We start from the raw sequence: 22,023 nt of genomic DNA, 5'->3' as shown, positions 1-22,023 counted from the left end.
CATACAAGTAGGTGTTTAATTACAGGTATACAACACGTCTAAACCAATCTTTTTATTTCTTTATTAACACAACAGGACTAGCTCTGGGTGAGCAAATCAATTCGCCAAATTGTCTATTAAACTTAAAAAATTGCAGAAATTGTCACTTATTTTCTAACAAAATGTCAATTATATTACATGAAATTATTTCGCCAAACTAAAATAAAATTTGCCAACTGCTTTCGAAATTCGCAATTGGCGAATGCCAGAGTTAGCCGTGCATAAATGCTTACATTGTATATTATTGATCCTTCCATATGGTCCATGATGTTCAGAACATTTTAAAATGTATATATATATATACATTTACATCTCATGATATTTTAAGTCCTGCTGCATCTCTACATGTATATAAATCATTCCATACTTTCCTATTTTACTTAGTCCATTTCATTTAGCAGCTGTAACAGTATCATAACAATTAAAACAACACAAGCATAAATGTAACATTAAAGAACATTGTACGGAATGAAACAGTAAAACTAAAACCAAACTAACTGAACGATTTATTCTATGATACACACAGATGTACTAACAATAGAATATACATGTGCATAAACTGCCATTATTCAGATAGAGAGGTAGTGACAGTGTGGGACAGGGATGGAGACAGAGACAGACAGTAAGAGAGTGATGAGGTGGGACACAAGTCTCTGAGACAATTTAAGAACACATGTTTTTCGATATATCGTGGCTCCAATATATCATGATACAAGCCATCCTTTACACTGTTATAGCAGTCACATGACTGAACAATCAAATACCATTCCACTGTCTTATAGCAGTCACATGACTGAACAATCAAATACCATTCCACTGTCTTATAGCAGTCACATGACTGAACAATCAAATACATTGTATCACACAAAACAATCAAATACATTCTATCAAACTGCAATTTGATACTCAACCACTGAAATATAATGTATAATACCTTAAGATTTTTTGGAACCAATATTTTAGTTTTTATCTATTACTAATAATAACAATAACTGTCAAATGGAATATGATACAATACATTTATTTCTTTAACTAGTGAACTTCTTATAATGGTTAAAGTAGTTACCAAATCAAATACAATGTAAAATAATACATCAAATGTTTCAACCAATGAAGTCTGTTATAACAAACATCAGCCACCAATGAGCAAGCTTCAGACAACTGAAGACAGATTCCTCATATTACACTTTTGTGTAATTAATTCCATTATGGGACTGTATCATCATTAAATATAAAAAAAAAAAAAAAAATGCTAATATAACAGACATGTTGACTAAGGAGTAAATCACACATATTACTCAAGAAAAGTTTTGAAAACTATATAATATACATGAAACACATGCTTCTATAGACATACATGTATTTGTGAAAATGTGAACAGTTAAAAATATCTAGACTTACTAAACTATTATATGGCCCAGTAATATAACTTAGATTAAAAAAGAAAAAGAAAAAAGGTTAATTACAAAACCAAAAAAAAAAAAAAAAAAAACTATTGTTATTTTTGGTGGCAGAATTTGATATGAGGAGTTATCAAAAATGTTCTCGGCCTAACCAAGAAGAGACCATATGCATGATACACACAGGACAATATATCTGATTACACATCAGAGGTCACCATGGCTGGAGTGCATGACTGTGGCTTCTAGCTTCAGGGCCCGTGGGGCCTGTAGCACAAACAACAGCAGGACCACCTTCCCAGGATATATATTTTGCAACCCCCTCAGGGAGAGGAAAACAATCACTGCGGGGCCCCCTGAAGCACGGGTCCCATAGCATGTGCTACTAGGATAAACCTGCTCTGCATAAACATGATGTGACTTAAGCAAGACCGATGTTTTATCATCTGGTACCATAGCGAGTGAAGGATGTATCTTGTAACAAAGAATTCAGAACAGCCTTACGAATGTGCTATACATGATGAAGGAAAGAAAGAAAGAAAATATTTTATTTAATGGCACACTCACACATTTTATTTACAGTTATATGGCATCAGACATATGGTTAAGGACCACAGAGATATTAAGAGGAAACATGCTGTCACTACTTCATGGGCTACAGCAAGGGATCTTTTATATGCACCATCCCACACAGGGTAGTACATACCATGGCCATGATGAAGGTTTCATGAAAGGTGTAGGAGGTCACCATGGCTGGACTGCATGACTGTGGCTTCTAGCTTATCGATCACCCACTATATATTCCCCAGATCTAGTATCATCTGACTTGCACCTATTTTCTAATCTGAAAAAGGTGTTAGCTGACAGGCTTTATGCAACTGATACTGAGGTCATTTCTGTTAGAGAGGGGTTTTTTTTCTGCAAAGAGAGTGATTGACGCACAGAAGCACCACTGGAAGAATTGTGTGGACTTCCAAGGGGACTACATAATCACTACATGCATGTTAAAAAGAAACAGGTAGGTATGCACATAGTGCAAGTCCGTCCTAGTGAGGCCGAGAACTGTTTCAAGTGTTTGATCAAACCTCATAAATGAGCAAGAGTATTTGAGTATTCATACAAATAAATGGTAAAAAAAAAAAGGAGTTAATGTTAAAGTCTATTTTTGTTTAACAAAACCACTAGAGCACATTGATTTATTAATCACCGGCAATTTGGTAATTTTGACATGCGGTCTTAAGACGAAACTAGCTACATTTCCTCATTAGCAACAAGGGATCTTTTATTTGTTCTTTCCCACAGACAGGACATCACATACCATGGCCTTTGATATACCAGTCATGAACAATATAACAGGAGTCTTAACACTATGTACATGTATATTATACACACTATCAACAATTATTTTAATACACAATTTTTTTTAAAAACTTTATAAATGTTAATTTTGACAAAAATGGCAACGTGTAGATATGAAAAAACCAATCCCCTAAATTTTGTTTATTTCTAAAAAAAAACAAAAAAACATTATCTTTTTTATTCTACCGTGTACATTTAAAAAGAATATTTCCATTGGAAAGGTATTAATACTAAATGAATATAAAATGAATGTATATAGTCTACCATCTAAACATAACAACACGAAAAGCACCTGATCACAATGAAAGACTTCATCTGACTACATTTTTAATGGAAAGCAAACAAACAAAAATTTGGTCATCTTTTAAATTGCTTGTAACCCCGAACCCATGGTTTACATACAGGATCTATCAACATTTTATTTTTAATGATATTTTTTAATAATTGTATGCAGAAAAAGAAACAGTCTGGAATTATGATTACGCCAGTGAACAAGATCCACTTTCAGATTCTAGTGTTTTTCACTTGAAATGTATTTACTATAATCTTATTTTCAATATATATATATAAAAAAATTAAAAACAAACAAAAAAACAAGGAAGCACCAAATCTAATTATATAGACTGCCAGGGAAGATCTACAATACATAATTCTGATAATATAGTGTGTGTCATTGCCAGGAAAGATCAACATTACATACAATGTAATTCTGATAATATAGTGTGTGTCATTGCCAGGAAAGATCAACATTACATACAATGTAATTCTGATAATATAGTGTGTGTCATTGCCAGGAAAGATCAACATTACATACAATGTAATTCTGATAATATAGTGTGTGTCATTGCCAGGAAAGATCAACATTACATACAAAGTAATTCTGATAATATAGTGTGTGTCATTGCCAGGAAAGATCAACATTACATACAATGTAATTCTGATAATATAGTGTGTGTCATTGCCAGGAAAGATCAACATTACATACAATGTAATTCTGATAATATAGTGTGTGTCATTGCCAGGAAAGATCAACATTACATACAAAGTAATTCTGATAATATAGTGTGTGTCATTGCCAGGAAAGATCAACATTACATACAAAGTAATTCTGATAATATAGTGTGTGTCATTGCCAGGAAAGATCAACATTACATACAAAGTAATTCTGATAATATAGTGTGTGTCATTGCCAGGAAAGATCAACATTACATACAAAGTAATTCTGATAATATAGTGTGTGTCATTGCCAGGAAAGATCAACATTACATACAATGTAATTCTGATAATATAGTGTGTGTCAGTCACTGTCAGGGAAGATCAACATTACATAATTCTGATAATATAGCGAGTGTGTGTCATTGTCAGGGAAGATCTACATTAATTAATTCTGATATAATAGTGTGTGTCATTGTCAGGGAAGATCTACATTAAATAATTCTGATAATATAGTGTCTGTCATTGTCCCCAGAGAAGATCTACATTACATAATTCTGATAATATAGTGTGTGTCATTGTCAGGGAAGATATATGTTACATAATTCTGGTAATATAGTGTGTGTCATTGTCATGGAAGATCAACATTACGTTAATTCTGATAACATACTGATGTTACTATCACGGTCAGGAAAGTAATGTACATTACGTTAATTCTGATAACATATTGATGTTATTATCACTATAAGGGGAAGATCAACATTACGTTAATTCTGATAACATATTTATGTTATTATCACTATAAGGGGAAGATCAACATTACATAATTGTGATAACATATTTAAGCCATCATTGACATCATTGTCAGGAAAGATGCATGTCATTTAATTCTGATAATATAGTGATGTTATTGTCACTATCAAGGAAGATCATTGCATAATTCTGATAACTTACCAAAGCACTATAGAAACCATTGCATTTCATAGCTGCATCGTTTTAAAGTGGATGTCTACTAGTTTGTGTAACACACACACTGCTATATGTACCTACTTACAATTACACAAGCATAACAAAAAGTGGGGTGGTGCCATTTATATGGATTGATCAACGATGACACGGTAGATTACAATTATTACGTTACCATGATACACAGATTGGACATTTTGTTATGCTTAGAAACTAATGATTTCCAAAAAGAAACTTCCTCCCGGGCAGAACAGGAGACTTGATTAAATACCGGAAGACACCCGCAGAATCCTGGAACATTGACAGGTCTTAGTTATAATGATGATTGTGGTGACTGAGTCAACAATAAACATTAATCAACTGATGACAGACAAACGGACAAACCAACAGACTGACCAAAGTAGTCAGTATGTACGCTTCATTATGCAATGCACGTGAGACAGAACAAAAAACACATCTGGTCCACTGATTACAAAGGTCTACAGATAAAACTGAAGACGTCAGCTGATATTATTGACACGAGATGGATTCTGGTCTCCAAAGGATGTTATGTCATGGTGCTTATAAAACTTTTAGAGTCTAGACTTGAGACTCTAATAGAGTCTGAGACACTAACGCCATGACAACGCCATACAAATTGTATGCGTGTGACGTCATTTGAGATTGAGTCTGGACTCTAAAAGTTTTATAAGCACGGGCCCTGGTCCACAGATTAGACTGAGGTCCACAGATTAAATTAAAGTCTTCAGCTGAGGTTACGGACACGAGATGGATTCTGGTCTCCAAAGGATGTTCTGGGACCAAGCTTATAAAACTCCAGACTCAATCTCTAACAATGTCACACCCATACAAGTTGTATGGTGTTGTCATGACATTAGTTTAATTCTCTTTTTAGACCAGACTCTGAAAGTTTTATAAGCACACGGAAATTTGTGTCGTTACTTCACTATAGTACAGCACTGCAAACACAGATAGATGTATTCATGTCTAAAAACCAAGATAATAGTCTATGACACTTGTATTGTTAACTGCGACAGCCATGATGTGTCATTATTGCACTGTAGTCCAGATTTATGTCTAAATATGTTGTTTGTGTTATTACTTGTCTTACAAACAACACAGCACTGTCAATACAAATTCATGTGTCTAACTACCACAATAATCTTCAAGATATTTTTGTTATTACAAAACTCAGCTCTGTCAAGGCAGCTCATGTCCAAATACCATGCTAACAGAGTAATAGATGTCATTTTTGTTGTTACTTTACTACGGCACAGTAATTGTAGATCATATAACATTGTTTAAAGACCATGATAGTATTTTCATGACAGCTGTACAAATATTTCAGTAAAACACAGCATTGTTAACGCAGATCATGCTTAAATACCATAGTCCTTTCTGTTGTTACTTTAATATAGCACAGTAATTGTAGATCATATAACATTGTTTAAAGACCATGACAGTATTTTCATGACATCTGTACAAATATTTCAGTAAAACACAGCATTGTTAACGCAGATCATGTTTAAATACCATAGTCCTTTCTGTTATTACTTTAATATAGCACAGTAATTGAAGGTCATATACTATTGTTTAAAGACCATGACAGTATTTTCATGACATCTGTACAAATATTTCAGTAAAACACAGCATTGTTAACGCAGATCATGTTTAAATACCATAGTCCTTTCTGTTATTACTTTACTATGGCACAGTGATTGCACAGGTTACATGTATATGACATTGTCTAAAGACTGTGATAGAATTCATGACATTTGTGCTAATATTTGAGTAAAATACAGTCGTGTCAATGCAGATAATGTCCCAATACCATACTAATAGAGTAATAGTCATTTACGTTGTCACATTACTATACTACAGAAAACAGTCATTGCACAGATTATATGACATTGTCTAAAGACTATGATAATATTTATAGTATTTTCATGACATCTGTGCTAATATTTTAGCAAAACGCAGCATTGTCATTGCAGATCATATGTCTGAATTCCATGCAAATAAGAGTAATAGTCATTTACTATAGCACAGTAATTGCACAGAGTATACAAGATTGTCTGAATAGCATGACAGTATTTTATGACATCTGTGTATTTAAGTAAAACACAGCATTGTTAATGCAGACCAAAACGTCTGAATTCCATAATATTCATGATATTAAAATTTGGTCATTACTTCACTGTAGCACAGAACTATCACTGCAGATCATGTACCAAGATAAAAGTTGTGACAATTGTTCTTAAAAAGGAAATTGTGTTCACCCTTCCGGTGACTCGTTTGTCGTCAATCAGAGTACCGTTATAACTGTACCATAGCACAGTACTGTAAATACAGATTCATGTGTCGACATGTTACATGTAGCTACTTACATGTAGTTATAGCCTATAGTCATGACATTTACATGTAAGTTCAGTAACTCATGCCACTGACATTGCAGATCATGTACTAAGATAAAAAGTTATGACAATTGTTTTGACTGTACCATAGCACAGTACTGCCAATACAGATTTGTATGTCGACATGTAGTTAATAGTCATGACATTTATACCACTGTCATTGCAGATCATACGTCTACCTGTAAATACCACAAGAATAGTTCTGACATTCATATTATTCCTCCACTAAAACAAAGCTCCGGCCGTCATCTCACAGATTCATTCCGTTATAAAGGAGACAAAGCTCTTTGGGAACAATCCCCTTCTGCGCGGCTGACCTTGCACTTCTCCATCCTGGCGAAATGAAAACGGAACAAAAATCAATGAAGTGCAAGAATAAATTTAAAAAATTAACATCATTCTCTCGTGTCTGCATTTCAACACAATTAATTAAAATCTTGAAATAAATTCTGTACAAAAATCTTGAAATAACAAGATAACTACATGTACAATGTACGTGATTGTATGTAATGTCGTTAAAACATTTTTTAAAGTACATGCTAATGAAGCAGAAACCACACTTATTTGGCTGTGTACAGAAAAAATATTGCAAATGAAAACTCCCTCAAAGAAAAAGGCATTATTAGACCACTAGACTGATATGCGTATGAAGATCCGGGAAGTACATTTGTAACTTTGAACGGTTTTGGAGTTGTGCTCCGGAAACGGAAAATTTGCCTGTTAGTTTCCATGGTAACAAAAATATCAGAACTGAAAAGGCACTACTAGACAATTCCGATGCCAAATAACCGTAAATAAAATGTGTTGAGTGTGTCGTCAAATAAAACATTTCCTTCCTTCCTACTAGACAACTTGACTGAGACTGAATCTTACACAGCGACAACTTCATTGTATCACGTGTTAACACTTTTATAGTCAATAAACAAAAAATTCTTTAGCCCCCCCCCCCCTTTAAAAGTCTGTCCATGGTCAGACCAAAGTTCCAGAATTTATGCTGCGTCGATGCAGGTTTTTTTTTCTTTCCACTTTAAAAAAAAAAAGAAGCATGGATTGCAGAGAAAAGGTGTGTATATTTGATACCGAAATAAAGGACATATTTAAATTGTAATCAGAATGCACATCCTACAGGTAGTTCATGACCGATGGCATTTTGGCTTCACTTACATCATAGCAAGAAAAGTCTTGCAAAAATCGACGTAATACCGAGGTAAATAATTTTTAACAAGTTGACGCGTGATTCAAAATTGATGCATACGCTGACCAGAGGCCAGAATTTAAAAAAAAAATTTGCTTTATTTTTTTCTTTCTGTTTTTCCCTTTTTTTGGTGTGTATGTATGTGTGTGTGTGTTTATGTATGTGTGTGTGTGTGTGTTTATGTATGTTTATGTGTGTGTGTGTGTGTATGTATGTGCATGTGTGTATGTGTCTGTGTGTGTGTGTGTGTGTGTATGTATATGTATGTGTATGTATGTATGTGTGTATGTGTGTGTGCATGTGTGTATGTATGTGTGTGTGTGTATGTCTGTGTATGTGTCTGTGTGTATGTATGTGTCTGTATGTGTGTGTGTCTGTGTGTGTTTGTGTGTGTCTGTGTGTGTGTATGTGTGCGTGCGTGTCTCTGTGGGTGTGTCTGAGTGTGTGTCTGTGTGTGTGTCTGTGTGTGTGTATGTGTGTGTGTGTATGTGTGCGTGCGTGTGTCTCTGTGGGTGTGTCTGAGTGTGTGTGTGTGTGTCACATACTCATTTATTTCCCACAATGCTACTTACCCACCACTGCTCTTCCTCTTCGCCGATAATTCTGATTACCTCCCCTTCCTTGAATGTCAATTCGTCCTCGTTGTCTGCCTCACAATCGTACAGAGCGCGACACAGTCGACCAACGTCCTTCGTTGTCTTCATCTAAACACAAGTCATTTGTTTTTTATTAGACACAGTATCCTGGATCACATGTACATTGTATATAAAATTATTTATTACATACCTATTCAATCTTACTACAGTGATAAAGACATTTTCAAACTATGTGATAAATTTATTTTGTATCGCACATGTGCAATATAGACCGGAACTTTTAAATGGGGAATTCCCTTTTTCTTTTTACTGCAGTTAGGCCTTTTATTTACTGACGTCATTTATGATTTACAAATGATGTACATGTGTATTTGAAACATTACACAAGGCTGCCGCAGAGTATGATTCTTAACGTTAAGTAAATCCATGAAAGAAGTTTTGATCATAGATTTAACAAAGTGTTGTTATGACGTTAAATTAAAAACCATTTTTGTAAAACATACAACAAGGTACATGTATGTGATAAATACAGAACTTCACATATGTTGTTTTTGCTTCCTGTTTATTGCACTCGTTTATTTTGCGAAAGAACGTGCCACTGTAGCGGTCTCGTGGTATATATTCTTGTGCAAAATAAACTCGTGCAATAAATAGGAAGGGAAAACAATGTATGTGAAGTTCGGTATATTTACCAATTTTGTTCTTTATATCAATATAATTAAATTCTCATTGCATTCATTACAATTTAACAAAAATATAAGTAAGTAGGGGGAACTTTAATAAGAATTTACAATTGTCAAAATTGTAAGGCATATTAGCTGTGGGAATGGTTATATGATAATAGTGAATTAATTGGGCAAACATTACAACTGGTAGTTCAGTATTACATATGAAGGACGATTGGCGTCAAAAGTGATTATATTTTTTATCAGTAATTCAAAAATGACTAAAAACAAAAGAATAACAACTGTATGATCAACAGAATGGAAAAGATTAACAGAAATAATGTTCCACAGTGATTAACTGACCTTCCTGGAAATTGTCAAAATCGAGAATGACACCTCAAGCAAGTGTACGGGGCAACTACATGATGCACGTGCAAACTATGGAATGTGATTCGGTGTGTTAATAAACAGACCTGAACGTTCTTTACTAGGATGTCTGTGGTCAAAACATATGTTCGGTCTAATAGTTGATATTAACATTAATATTCCAGGTCCCCTACTTTTTTTGAAGAGTATATTTCAAAACAAAACGTGAACTTTTAATATTATTAGTAGGTTTGTTTGAAATTTAATTATAAGTATTGTCTGTTATTTCTTTTACGTTCATCTGGGTACGAAAAAACAAATCATCCGCTAACTTCTGTGAGAATGGCTGGTGAATGCAGATTTTGTTTGTTTGTTCATACTCCGATGAACATAGAAGAAATAACATACTATACTTAAGTAAATAAGTAATACTAATTAGTGACATATAATATACTGAACATCCAGGCATCGAATTTGAGAATTTTTATATCCGATTTATTTAAATGATATAATATAGATATCCTGGGTACACATCTCAACTATCTGAGCTGTCCGTCCAGGATCGTGGGTTAGTGGTTTGTGGGAGAAAGAAAGAAATGTTTTATTTAACGACGCACTCAACACATTTTATTTACGGTTATATGGCATCAGACATTTGGTTAAGGACCACACAGATATTGAGAGAGGAAACCCGCTGTCACCACTTCATGGGCTACTCTTTCCAATTAGCAGCAAGGGATCTTTTATATGCACCATCCCATAGACAGGATAGCACATACCACGGCCTTTGATATACCAGTCGTGGTGCACTGGCTGTGATGAGAAATAGCCCAATGGGCCCACCGACGGGGATCGATCCCAGACCGACCGCGCATCGAGCGAGCGCTCTACCACTGGGCTACGTCCCGCCCCTAGAAGAGAAGTCTGTGTAGTGGCCTTAAACTCACTCATACCAGGATTCGAACCCAGTACCTACAAACTTTATGTTCAATGGTTTAACCAATGCACATTACCAAGACCTACTTGCTTTTATGTGTAAATTTAAAAGAAAAAAAGAAAGAAAAAAAAAATTGTTTTGTTTAACTGGAGAACATTGATTAATTAATCATCGGCTAATGGATGTTAAACATTCGGTACATGTAATTCTGATAGGTAGCCATCAGAGAACACCCGCTAAATGTTTCCTAATGCAGCAAGGGATCTTTTATATTGACCATCCCAGACAGGATAGCACATACCATGGCCTTTGATACACCAGTCGTGGTGCACTGGCTTGAACAAGAAATAGCCCAATGGGCCCACCGATGGGGATCGATCCCAAATCGACTGCGCATCAAGCGAACACTCTACCACTGGGCTACTTCCTGCACCAGTGTAAATAAAAGACGAAAAAGAAAAGAAACTATTGTAAACTCACCACTGGTTTTGGATTGAGTGGGGGTGGTTGGCCAGGCAGCGAATCGCCTCGGTCTATTGACTTGCTTCTTTCACTTTTACTTTCTTCTTGAAGAAATAGAAAAAACACAGTGAATTGGTGGTCAATATTAACAGAAATAAAACACTTACATGTATGAGGTTAACTGATTATATAAATTAATTTGTTGGAAAATACACATAAATATGTCTTTATAAACACATGCACACCATGACAAATTCACTGACACACACTTACATACCTATTAAAACTAAATATTATATACCCTATAATCAAAGAAAAACACACACTCACACGCATACACACATACAGGTAAACACACACACAAGCGAGCGCCACATATACACCACACACCACAATCATAGCAACACATACATGTAACACTCACATACATAAATGCACAGTGATTTAAAATGCATAAAGATCACACCAACAGGTGAGAATAAGTAATAAAAACCTCTAACTTAATGCTGCTGACCTTAATTTCAGATGTAAAAATGTTAGCCATTTCACATAAAATTAATTTGGAACTGCCACCAGAATGACAAGAAATATGATGGATTTGCTAAAACAGCCCATGAAATTAAATCATCTTAAAAGTCACAGACCCTAGTTTCAACCCATAATAATGGACACCAAGTTTGGTTAATCTACAAAGCTGTAACACATCTGGATAACCGGCCTCGGTGGTGCACTGGTTAAGCCATCGGATTACAGGCTGGTAGGTACATGGTTCGCAGTCCGGTACCGGCTCCAACCCAGAGCGAGTTCTTAAAGGCTCAATGGGTAGGTGTAAGGCCACTATGCCCTCTTCTCTCTCACTAATCACTAACCAACTAACAACTAACCCACTGTCCTGGACAGACAGCCCAGATAGCTGAGGTGTGTGCCCATGACAGCGTGCTTGAACCTTAATTGGATATAAGCACGAAAATAAGTTGAAATAAAATGAAAAACATCTGGATAAAGTTATAACAGAGTGAAACATGAGTCTGTGACGATGAAATGGAGAAATATCCTTAAAAATAGAATTAACTCGACTCCATAACCATAACCGTATTTTCCCGTGTATTATGCGCACTTTTTCCCCAGAAAATACAGGTTAAAAATGGGGGTGTGCACTATACATACATTTGTAGATATAGAAAAAATATATTTTAAAAATGTCCAGCGATCACCCATGAAAAATCGCTGATCAGTAGTTTACGGTACTTTACAGGTTATTGACAGTGTTCATCACAATGAAACGCCAAAACCCTCTTAAAAATCGCTTTTCACTTGTGATGGTTGTAATAAATAAGTTTTGTTTCTTGGTTTCTTGAATATACCGCTTCTTTCGCTTTTCGTTAATTTTGGTGATGGGGAAAACGGTACATCTTGCGTTCACTGTCGATTTTGTGGTTTAAAAAAACGGTGTGCATTATATTGTGGTTCATGTTTTTTTTCTTGGAATAAACGTTCAAAGTGGGGGGTGCGCATTATACATCGGTGCGCATAATACATGCGAATATATGGTAGCTCTCAGACACGCATGCAGGTGTTTTCAAAAATATGAAAAATACATTTTGTGATATTAAAAACACCAGGATGACCAGAAACACTTCGGATGTACGGAAATTGATAATCTAATAATTACATGTATATTATTAAGTAATTTTTTATTTCTGTTATTAAAAGTGAGTTTAATATTGAAAAATATGCCTTAGTGTTTAAAACCTAGGGTCTATCGCTTTAGGACAGCACATTGAATTTACTGAAAATAACAACAAAGTAAATACTTGATAAAAAAAAAATGCCATTGCAGATCAACTTTATAACAGCAACTGTTAATTTTGAGAGCTTCTAAAATTGATAATTTAATTTATCCTATAACTTACTCATGATATCCATTTCATAAACTCATGTGATAATTTTGTGTATTAATCCGTGTAATAATGGTAAGCAAATTTAAAGGTATATGCAAATTTGCAAGGTCACTAGGTAATAATGTGTTGTTGTGAATGGGTCGTTTGTTTACAAGCCAACAAGACATATATACCTGAGTGTAATGTTTTCAAACGATTTAGTTAAAATGGGTGATGTCAAACTAATTTGTTCTAATCGTGGTGACATCATATTAAGGATTGAAGCAACTTTTGTACTGTGATTCACTAAATATCGAATGAAGGTGTTATTTTAGAAGTGTTATAGGATAAATATTCACAACTCGTGTTTTTAATATGTAAAATATCAATCTCGTCTTGTTAATCAGCATTTGTCTCTGCAGATTAACGTAGACTCGGTTGATATTTTACATATTAAAAACCACTCGTGACGAATCCTCTATTTAAGTTAACTTAGTAAATGTAAGTAAGTTAGTGGTTAAAAGCTATAATTTCAGAATTAATTTTTTTCTTCACACCAATTGATCAGAGGCTTAAATATTACTAACTTAAAGGTAACTGATTACCTTTTAAAGTTGATGCTCTTTGATACGGTGTCGCACCTGAAGTTTTCTGTGTGTCTCTAAAAGAAAACAAGAGAAACATTGGAACACCTAATCTACCATATAATACGTATTACACATAAATACATACACTGAAACTGGAGAGAGAGAGAGAGAGAGAGAGAGAGAGAGAGAGAGAGAGAGAGAGAGAGAGAGAGAGAGAGAGAGAGAGAGAGAGAGAGAGAGAGAGAGAGAGAGAGAGAGAGAGAGTGAGTGAGTGAGTGAGAGAGAGCGAGGACAGCGAGGGAGTGAGAGTGAGAGAGAGAGACAGAGACAGAGACAGAGAGACAGAGAGAGAGAGAGAGAGAGAGAGAGAGAGAGAGAGAGAGAGAGAGGACAGCGAGGAGACAGAGAGAGAGAGACAGAGAAAGAGAGAGAAGAGAGAGAGAGAGAGAGAGAGAGAGAGAGAGAGAGAGAGAGAGAGAGACACACACACAGAGAGACAGAGACAGAGACAGAGAGAGCGAGAGAGGTTGAGAGAGCGAGAGTGTTTTATTTAATGACACTCTCAACACACTTTTATTTACAGACTTTACTGTAATTAAGGACCACACAGATTTAATGAGAAAAGAAACCTGTTGCCACCACTCCATGGGCTACTAGATCTTTCAGATTAGCAAGGGATCTTTTATTTTCACCATTCCACAGACAAGATAGTACGTACTACAGCCTTTTGTTACATGTACACCATTTATGGAGCACTGGCTGCAAAAAGAAATGGCCTAATAGACCCACTGACTGGGATTGATCCTAGATCAATCAAACATGAGGCGAGTGCTTTACCATTGTGTCCACAAATCGGCCCACATTAAACTGGGTTCTGACCCACGGCACTAACTAACAACCGACTGCAGTAGTGGAGTATAGTAGGTGGTTACAAGTGCCTCTTAACAATGCCAGAGATAAGGACTGGGATGTGGAATAAAAAAAGAGATTGTTCTGTTTAACGACACCACTAGAGCACATTGATTTATTAATCATTGGCTATTGCATGTCAAACATTTGGTAATTTTTACATATAGTCTTAGGAAACCCTCTATATTTTTGTTCTAGTAGCAAGGGATCTTTTATATGCACCATCCCACAGACAGAGATAGCACATATCATGGCCTTTGATATACCAGTCATGGTGCACTGGCTGGAACAAAAAATAGCCCATTGGGCCCACCGACGGGGATCGATCCCAAACTGACCAAACATCAAGTGAGCGCTGTACCACTGGGTTACGTCCCGCCCCAGGATGTGGAAGATGGAAGATAGGAGAAGTTGCCAGATCGGAAAAAATCAGAGAAAAGAAGCAGCGTGGGATGTAAACAAAATTATTAATAAAATGGTTTCCATGACAAATCATGTACTCTACCACTGGACCACATACAAAAGAAAGGACAAGTCGCAGTCCTCTGAGAATTGAACATTTTCGTAAACCATTTACGGGTTACGGCAAAACAAATTCAGAGTAACCCATTTCGGGTTTTTTCGTAACCCATCATGACCATAGTAAATGATGTCATACATCCAATGCGCGAACGAAAAACGGGTTATGCAAAACTAGACTTCTGCAAGTGATGCATATACATATACATGATGTGACTAAGCAAGAACGATGTTTTATCATCTGGTACAATAGCCAGAGAAGGATGTATCTTGTGACAAAGAATTCAGAACAGGCTTACGAATGTGCTGTCCATGATGGTGGTTTCATGAAAGGTACCAGCCTCAGTGACGTCGTGGTTAGGCCATCGGTCTATAGGCTGGTAGGTACTGGGTTCAGATCCCAGTCGAGGCATGGGATTTTTAATCCAGATACCAACTCCAAACCCTGAGTGAGTGCTCCGTAAGGCTCACTGGGTAGGTGTAAAACCACTTGCACTGACCAGTGATCCGTAACTGGTTCAACAAAGGCCATGGTTTATGCTATCCTGCCTATGGGAAGCGCAAATAAAAGATCCCTTGCTGCCTGTCGTAAAAGTGTAGCCTATGTGGCGACAGCGTGTTTCCTAAAAAAAACAGTGTCAGAATGATCATATGTTTGATGTCCAATAACCGATGATAAGATAAAAAAATCAATGTGCTCTAGTGGTGTCGTTAAATAAAACAAACTTTACTCTCTTTTTTCATGAAAGATGTGCTGTTCTATCAGGACAGGAAGGAAGGAAGGAAATGTTTTATTTAATGATGCACTCAACACATTTTATTTACAGTTATATGGCGTCAGACATATGGTTAAGGACCACACAGATATTGAGAGAGGAAACCCGCTGTCACCACTTGATGGGCTACTCTTTTTGATTAGCAGCAAGGGATCTTTTATATGCACCATCCCACAGACAGGATAACACATGAAAATATCGCTCTCACAACTTTCAGAGGCCTGAGTCACTTATTTCAAGATTGAAATCAGATATATTTTTTGTTAGGTTTCTTTTCTGTTGTGTCAAGCTCTCTTCTGATGATACATGTGATATACATATGGAATATTTCAGAAAATGTTATCCAATTATAGAAATACTCACCCAGTGCCTAGATGAGATGGGAATGGAAGCACCAGTTTTGCACCTAAAATTATTATACAAAAGTTAATTCAACGTCAACTGTATTTTCACAATACATATACATACATGTACTTACACTTGTATGTAGATCTGAAAAGCAATGATAACACAAAGTTTAATTTATCTTATAATAAAAGGAACAAATATTAAGTATATTTTAGGGGTGAGAATTGGTGAACTGTAAAAATGAGGAAATCTAGAGGCCAGGGTCTCTGAAATTCTTGAAATCCTAGGTTAAAATCTGTGCCATCTGACACATTTTGGAGGAAAGGACGATTAAAATGCGAGGAAACGCAATGTTCCATGAGAGGAAAACAGCTGATCTGAGAAGAATTTCCACCCCTGATATTTATCAACCGTATCTGTATTTTGAACACTGTTTTTATAATTTTATTTAAGGCCCGGACTAGTGTTGATATTGTTATTAGTATTTTTTTTGTAAACATTTCACATTTATATATTTATTTATAAACACTGGATCTGTTACATAAATTTATTGTATTAACTGTATGATTATGCATTTTTAAAAAAAGTTAAATAAAAAAAATACATATATTTAAATAACCGTACAATTTTTTTTTGTACTGTTATGTTTTAAACAATGGATATACATGTAACAATAAAATAACAATTTGCAAGTACAGTCTGTTTGTGTCAAAAGGGAACCAATGAATTGGCTTATATTCTATAAGAATAAAGTTTATTACATGTACATTTCTGAGATATAGCAATTTATAAACAAAATTTAATAATTAATCAGAATATATAAAAAACTACAACCACTATTATGAAGCTACATTTTTGTAACTAAATAAATCCATGTACGTTTACTAGTATATTCACTAAAAACAACAAAATAAAGAATAAAATATGCAAGTACAATATGCATGTGTATGCATGGTGAGCATTCGCTATGGTTTTATCTAGTGCAACAAGCAAAACATTATGTATATACTGTACCTCAACTTAGGTGTTAACCCTTTTATCCCTAAGTTTTTTTTCTCTCTCTCAATATTACACTTTATACATGTATTAATGCTTTTAAGTTGAAAGAATTTTGATTTTTTGTTTGTTTTAAAGTGCCTTTTTTTTTCTTCTTCTTTTTTTTCTCTTTTTTTTTAAAGATTTTGAACCTTTTGTTTGTCCAACAAACTTAGGTAATGCCCCAAATTATTGCTGTACCATCAATATTTTATATACTAGATATATAATGTATATGTGTGTGTGTGTGTGTGTGTGTGTGTGTATGTGTGTCTGTGTGTGTATGTGTGTGTATGTGTGCGCGTGCGTGCGTGCGTGCGTGTGTGTGTGTGTGTGCATGTTAAACTATATCTGTATACCAGATTTGATGCTTTATAAAAAAAAAAATTTAAACATAATTTTTCACCAATATGCTGGACTATAAATGTACAATGTACACGTATGTACTGTAGTCGAATTAGCCTTCATTTCACTGATATTTAAGCTGGGATAGCACTCATAACTATGGGGTAAACACAGTTGAATCATGCATCTACATGTAGAACAGAATTCCAGTGACCTGTTCAGTCGCTCGTTAAGACTGGTTTTTATGCCTAACTTTAGAGGAATGTGATATGATAGAAGACGATGGTACCAGTCAAAATATTTGCCAGTGCTTGGCCTCCTGAACATGCCACAGATCATGTAGTCTGCTGCCAACATGTATAAATAAATAGAGTTTCCTTTAAAGTTGCTTCCCTTTTCTCCCCACCCAAAGGTTTTTTTTTTTTTTTAATGAGATGATACATGACATTGTATATACAGAACTCCAGGTGGTACTGGCAGACATGTGATTTGATAGGAAGAACAATATAAAAGCATGCTTGCTGATGCTGAATTAGATATTTGTTTAATATCAGTGTTCGAGATTAACGGTATCCCGATATCCCGGGGATACCAGAATTTAATTTTGGATACCAGACCTCAAGAACCCAGTATCCCACCGGGATGCCATATATTACTAAATTCTCAGGTGGGATACCAGATTTTGAAATCTTAGTATCCAACTGGGATACTGGCCAATTTTTTTTTAAAGTACACTGTATCAATAAAGTACTACATGTACACTGTATCTGTAATGAAATGATCATATCAATTTACATATTGCATGCATCTATGCATCAAATATCAAGTACAAAATAAAAAATAAAAATAAAAATAGACTTTGGTATAGTGAGTATACAATTATGCATGCTATCTTTTAAAGATTTTTTTCTTTTTAGAAGTGGTCGGGAGTGTAAGAAAAAAGCCAGATATTGGTCAGATAATTAATTTTTTCTTCTTCTTCTTTTCTTAAAGAACTCTTCAATATCTACATTTTAAAATAAAATGTTAAAAGCAATCTCTAACTAAGAATATTATTTCATAAATACTTCTTAGCTATATCTACATTGTATCAATTCAGATACATGTATTACTAGACAATACATGTTGTCACTGTTTTATCACTTTATTTAATTGTCTTTTAAATATTTTACAAATTCACTACCAATCACTAAATGTCAAGGCTTTTTTTTTCTTGGAATTAAAAATTAATTGAAAAACAAAACATTTTCATTAAAAAGAATTTAATAGCAAAATGTTTTTTAATAAAATATATTGATAAATGCATTATGTAGTGCTGCATAATATGAATAATATACAAATGATGCTGCTATGTGGAACTACAGACTAAGCTGAAGCATTTTAAAAAAGAAAAGAAACAAAATGTGCAATTATACCACTTGAATCACTTTCTGAAATTTGAATTGCAAAATTCCATTGTATACAATGTATAACAGATCAAAGAGTTTGAGTACACTGTGCATTTTCAATTTATCATACCAGAAATTTTATTTCTACAAATACTAGTAAAGAAAGAAATGTTTTATTTAACGACGCACTCAACACATTTTATTTACGGTTATATGGTGTCAGACATATGGTTAAGGACCACACAGATTTTGATAGGAAACCCGCTGTTGCCACTACATGGGCTACTCTTTCCGATTAGCAGCAAGGGATCTTTTATTTGCTCTTCCCACAGGCAGGATAGCACAAACCATGGCCTTTGTTGAACCAGTTATGGATCACTGGTCGGTGCAAGTGGTTTACACCTACCCATTGAGCCTTGCAGAGAGAAATACTAGTAAATGAATAAATGACCCATAAAAGTGACCGACCCTAGTTTTAGCACATGAAAATGGCCACTAAGTTTGGTGTACATGTATCTACATGTACAAATTTAATTTTATATACATGTACATGTAAATGTATGTAAATACAATGTATGCATATCGACACATCTAATGACGTCACCTTTTTCACAAAAGCCAAAGCCAACCTTCTTTCAGAGAACAACAAAAGCCAAAATTCTCCCACCAAAACAAAAAAGAAACACAAAAACACTCAAATAATAAACCCTAACAAAAGAAAAATAAAAAGAAGCAAAAGCTAGCCCAGGGAACAATTTGTTCTGTATCGCATCACAATTTACTACACAAGTTACAGAGATCGCTACACAATTTTTAAAACATTAAACAGTAGTTGCTAATCAATTTTCAATTGAAAACAAAATGTTCCCTGTACAGCCTGTCTTGAAAAACCAACCTGCAGAAATGCTAATAGTGTTACGGAAGTCCGGGGGGAGGGGGCGCGGAGGGGGTGTCATATGGTCGAGGGGGAGGCTCGATCGCTACACAATTTTAAAACATTAAACGGTAACTGCTAATAAATTTTCAATTCAAGAAACAAAATGTTCCCTGTATAGCCTGTATTGAAAAACCAACCTGCTGGAATGCTAATAGTGTTACGGAAGTCCGGGGGGATACCAGGTCGAGGTGGGGGTTCCGACACCGTTCTCTTGTGGATGAGGTACGAGACGTCCGGCTCAGACCGGTTCCGAACATGGCTGGAACCACCGGAACCCACGCCGGTTGGGGGAGGAGGCGGGGGAGGTTTCTTGCTGCGGGGTGGTAGAGGCGGGTTCGTCCTGGCCGTGATCGTCTCGGCACTTTGACCTTGACCATGACCTTGACCTTCATGGTTGTTCACATTGGTCGACTGAGTGCTGCTGCTGCTGCTGTTGCTGTTGATGTTGTTGCTGTAGCTCTGGCCGGTTGCGTTCGTCAAGTTGGTGTTGAGGCCTGCAACTAAACATTGGTCAGTACGTTTAATGACATCTCGAGAGCACATCAGCAATTGAGAATTAAATTAAGGTAAATGTAAATGCAAAAACATTATGTGATGATCGACATCAAAATAAAAATTCAAAAGTTACATTAATCAGTTTTATAAGACAGTCCATATTTCCCACTGGTGGGTGAATAAGTTACTTTGGTGCAATGAATAATACCCCAGAATAATAATACTCGGTCTCATCTACCAGTTTCATCCCCCCCAAAAAACTAATTTTAATCATGTAAAAACAAGAATTTTTCTCTGTAAATAAAGTCAGTCTAAAAAACATTTAATTAAATTCCGAATTGCAGGATAATGGCATAATACCCGGTCTTATCTTCCCTTTCATCCCCCCAAAAAACCTAATTCGACCAGTAATTTTAATCACGTAAAAACAAGACTTTTAAAAAAAATCTTTCTCTGTAAATAAAGTCAGTCTGAAAAACAATTAAAAATTAAATTCCAAACTGCAGGATAATGGCATAATACCCAGTCTTATCTTCCCTTTCATCCCCCAAAAAACCTAATTCGACCAGTAATTTTAATCACGTAAAAACATCACTTTTTTTTTCAATTTTTCTCTGTAAATAAAGTCAGTCTAAAAAAAAAAAAAAAAAAAAAAATTGCAAACTGCAGGATAATGGCATAATACCCGGTCTTATCTTCACTTTCATCCCCCTAAAAACCTAATTCGACCAGTAATTTTAATCACGTAAAAACACTTTTTTAAAGAATTTTTCTCTGTAAATGAAGTCAGTTTAGTTTAAAACAATATATTTAAATTCCGAACTTCAGGATAATGGTATGTAAAAATGAAGCAGACTAAAATTACATATTTTTTCTATGCATCTTCTCAAATTCCATTCTTAATAATAAAATTAACCTCAAGTTTTCGCAACAAAATGCACACTTTAAACTACATGTATTTTACAGAACATGTTGTTTACAAATATATTTGTTTATTACTTTAAATAAAAACCTCATGTGATAAATTATGGTAAAATCAAAACCATTGTACGGTCTAGATTGTTATAGTAATAATTTTTTTTACAAATGATTGTTTTATTTTGTATTAAATCAATACTGTTACAATTGTGTTAAAGCTATAATCTTTGAAAATAACACATACATGACTATTAAATGTAGGAAATTGGTAAAACCATGGAGGCTCGCATGCCAATTAAATAGAATTTGTTCATAATTTGTACATGTATCTGTACACGTGTAAGAGTCACAATCATTGATAAATTAATGTATTGAAAAGAAAGAACAATTCTTAAAATTACAAACAATTACAAATTGTCAATTATATAATAATTATTATAATTGTTAGAAATACACATACATTATTTTCTAGCATCATTATCATGATCTACAATGTATCTGTGTGCGACATACATGTAAATTTCTGTATATCATCATAGGATAACATTCAGGGT

At 34.9% G+C, this 22,023-nt stretch overlaps 1 protein-coding gene across 1 annotated transcript in view; it reads right to left on the bottom strand.

The window, feature by feature from the left end:
- Positions 1-532: 532 nt before the first annotated feature.
- Positions 533-22,023, bottom strand: part of LOC121376955 (arf-GAP with SH3 domain, ANK repeat and PH domain-containing protein 2-like) — a 98,195-nt gene continuing 76,704 nt past the window's right edge. The window contains exons 25-31 of the mRNA XM_041504765.1: positions 20,194-20,556; positions 19,147-19,161; positions 16,367-16,409; positions 13,818-13,873; positions 11,351-11,436; positions 8,879-9,010; positions 533-7,444 (exon numbers count right to left, since the gene is read on the bottom strand). Of these exons, the coding sequence (XP_041360699.1) occupies positions 7,370-7,444; positions 8,879-9,010; positions 11,351-11,436; positions 13,818-13,873; positions 16,367-16,409; positions 19,147-19,161; positions 20,194-20,556 (770 nt within the window). The 3' untranslated portion in view covers positions 533-7,369. The remainder of the gene's footprint in view (positions 7,445-8,878; positions 9,011-11,350; positions 11,437-13,817; positions 13,874-16,366; positions 16,410-19,146; positions 19,162-20,193; positions 20,557-22,023) is intronic.

The sequence above is a fragment of the Gigantopelta aegis genome, chromosome 7 (genome assembly GCF_016097555.1).
Source record: "Gigantopelta aegis isolate Gae_Host chromosome 7, Gae_host_genome, whole genome shotgun sequence".
NCBI lineage: Eukaryota > Metazoa > Mollusca > Gastropoda > Neomphalida > Peltospiridae > Gigantopelta > Gigantopelta aegis.
Note: the sequence above shows the minus strand (reverse complement) of the source record. Positions and strands in the feature narration are given on the sequence as shown.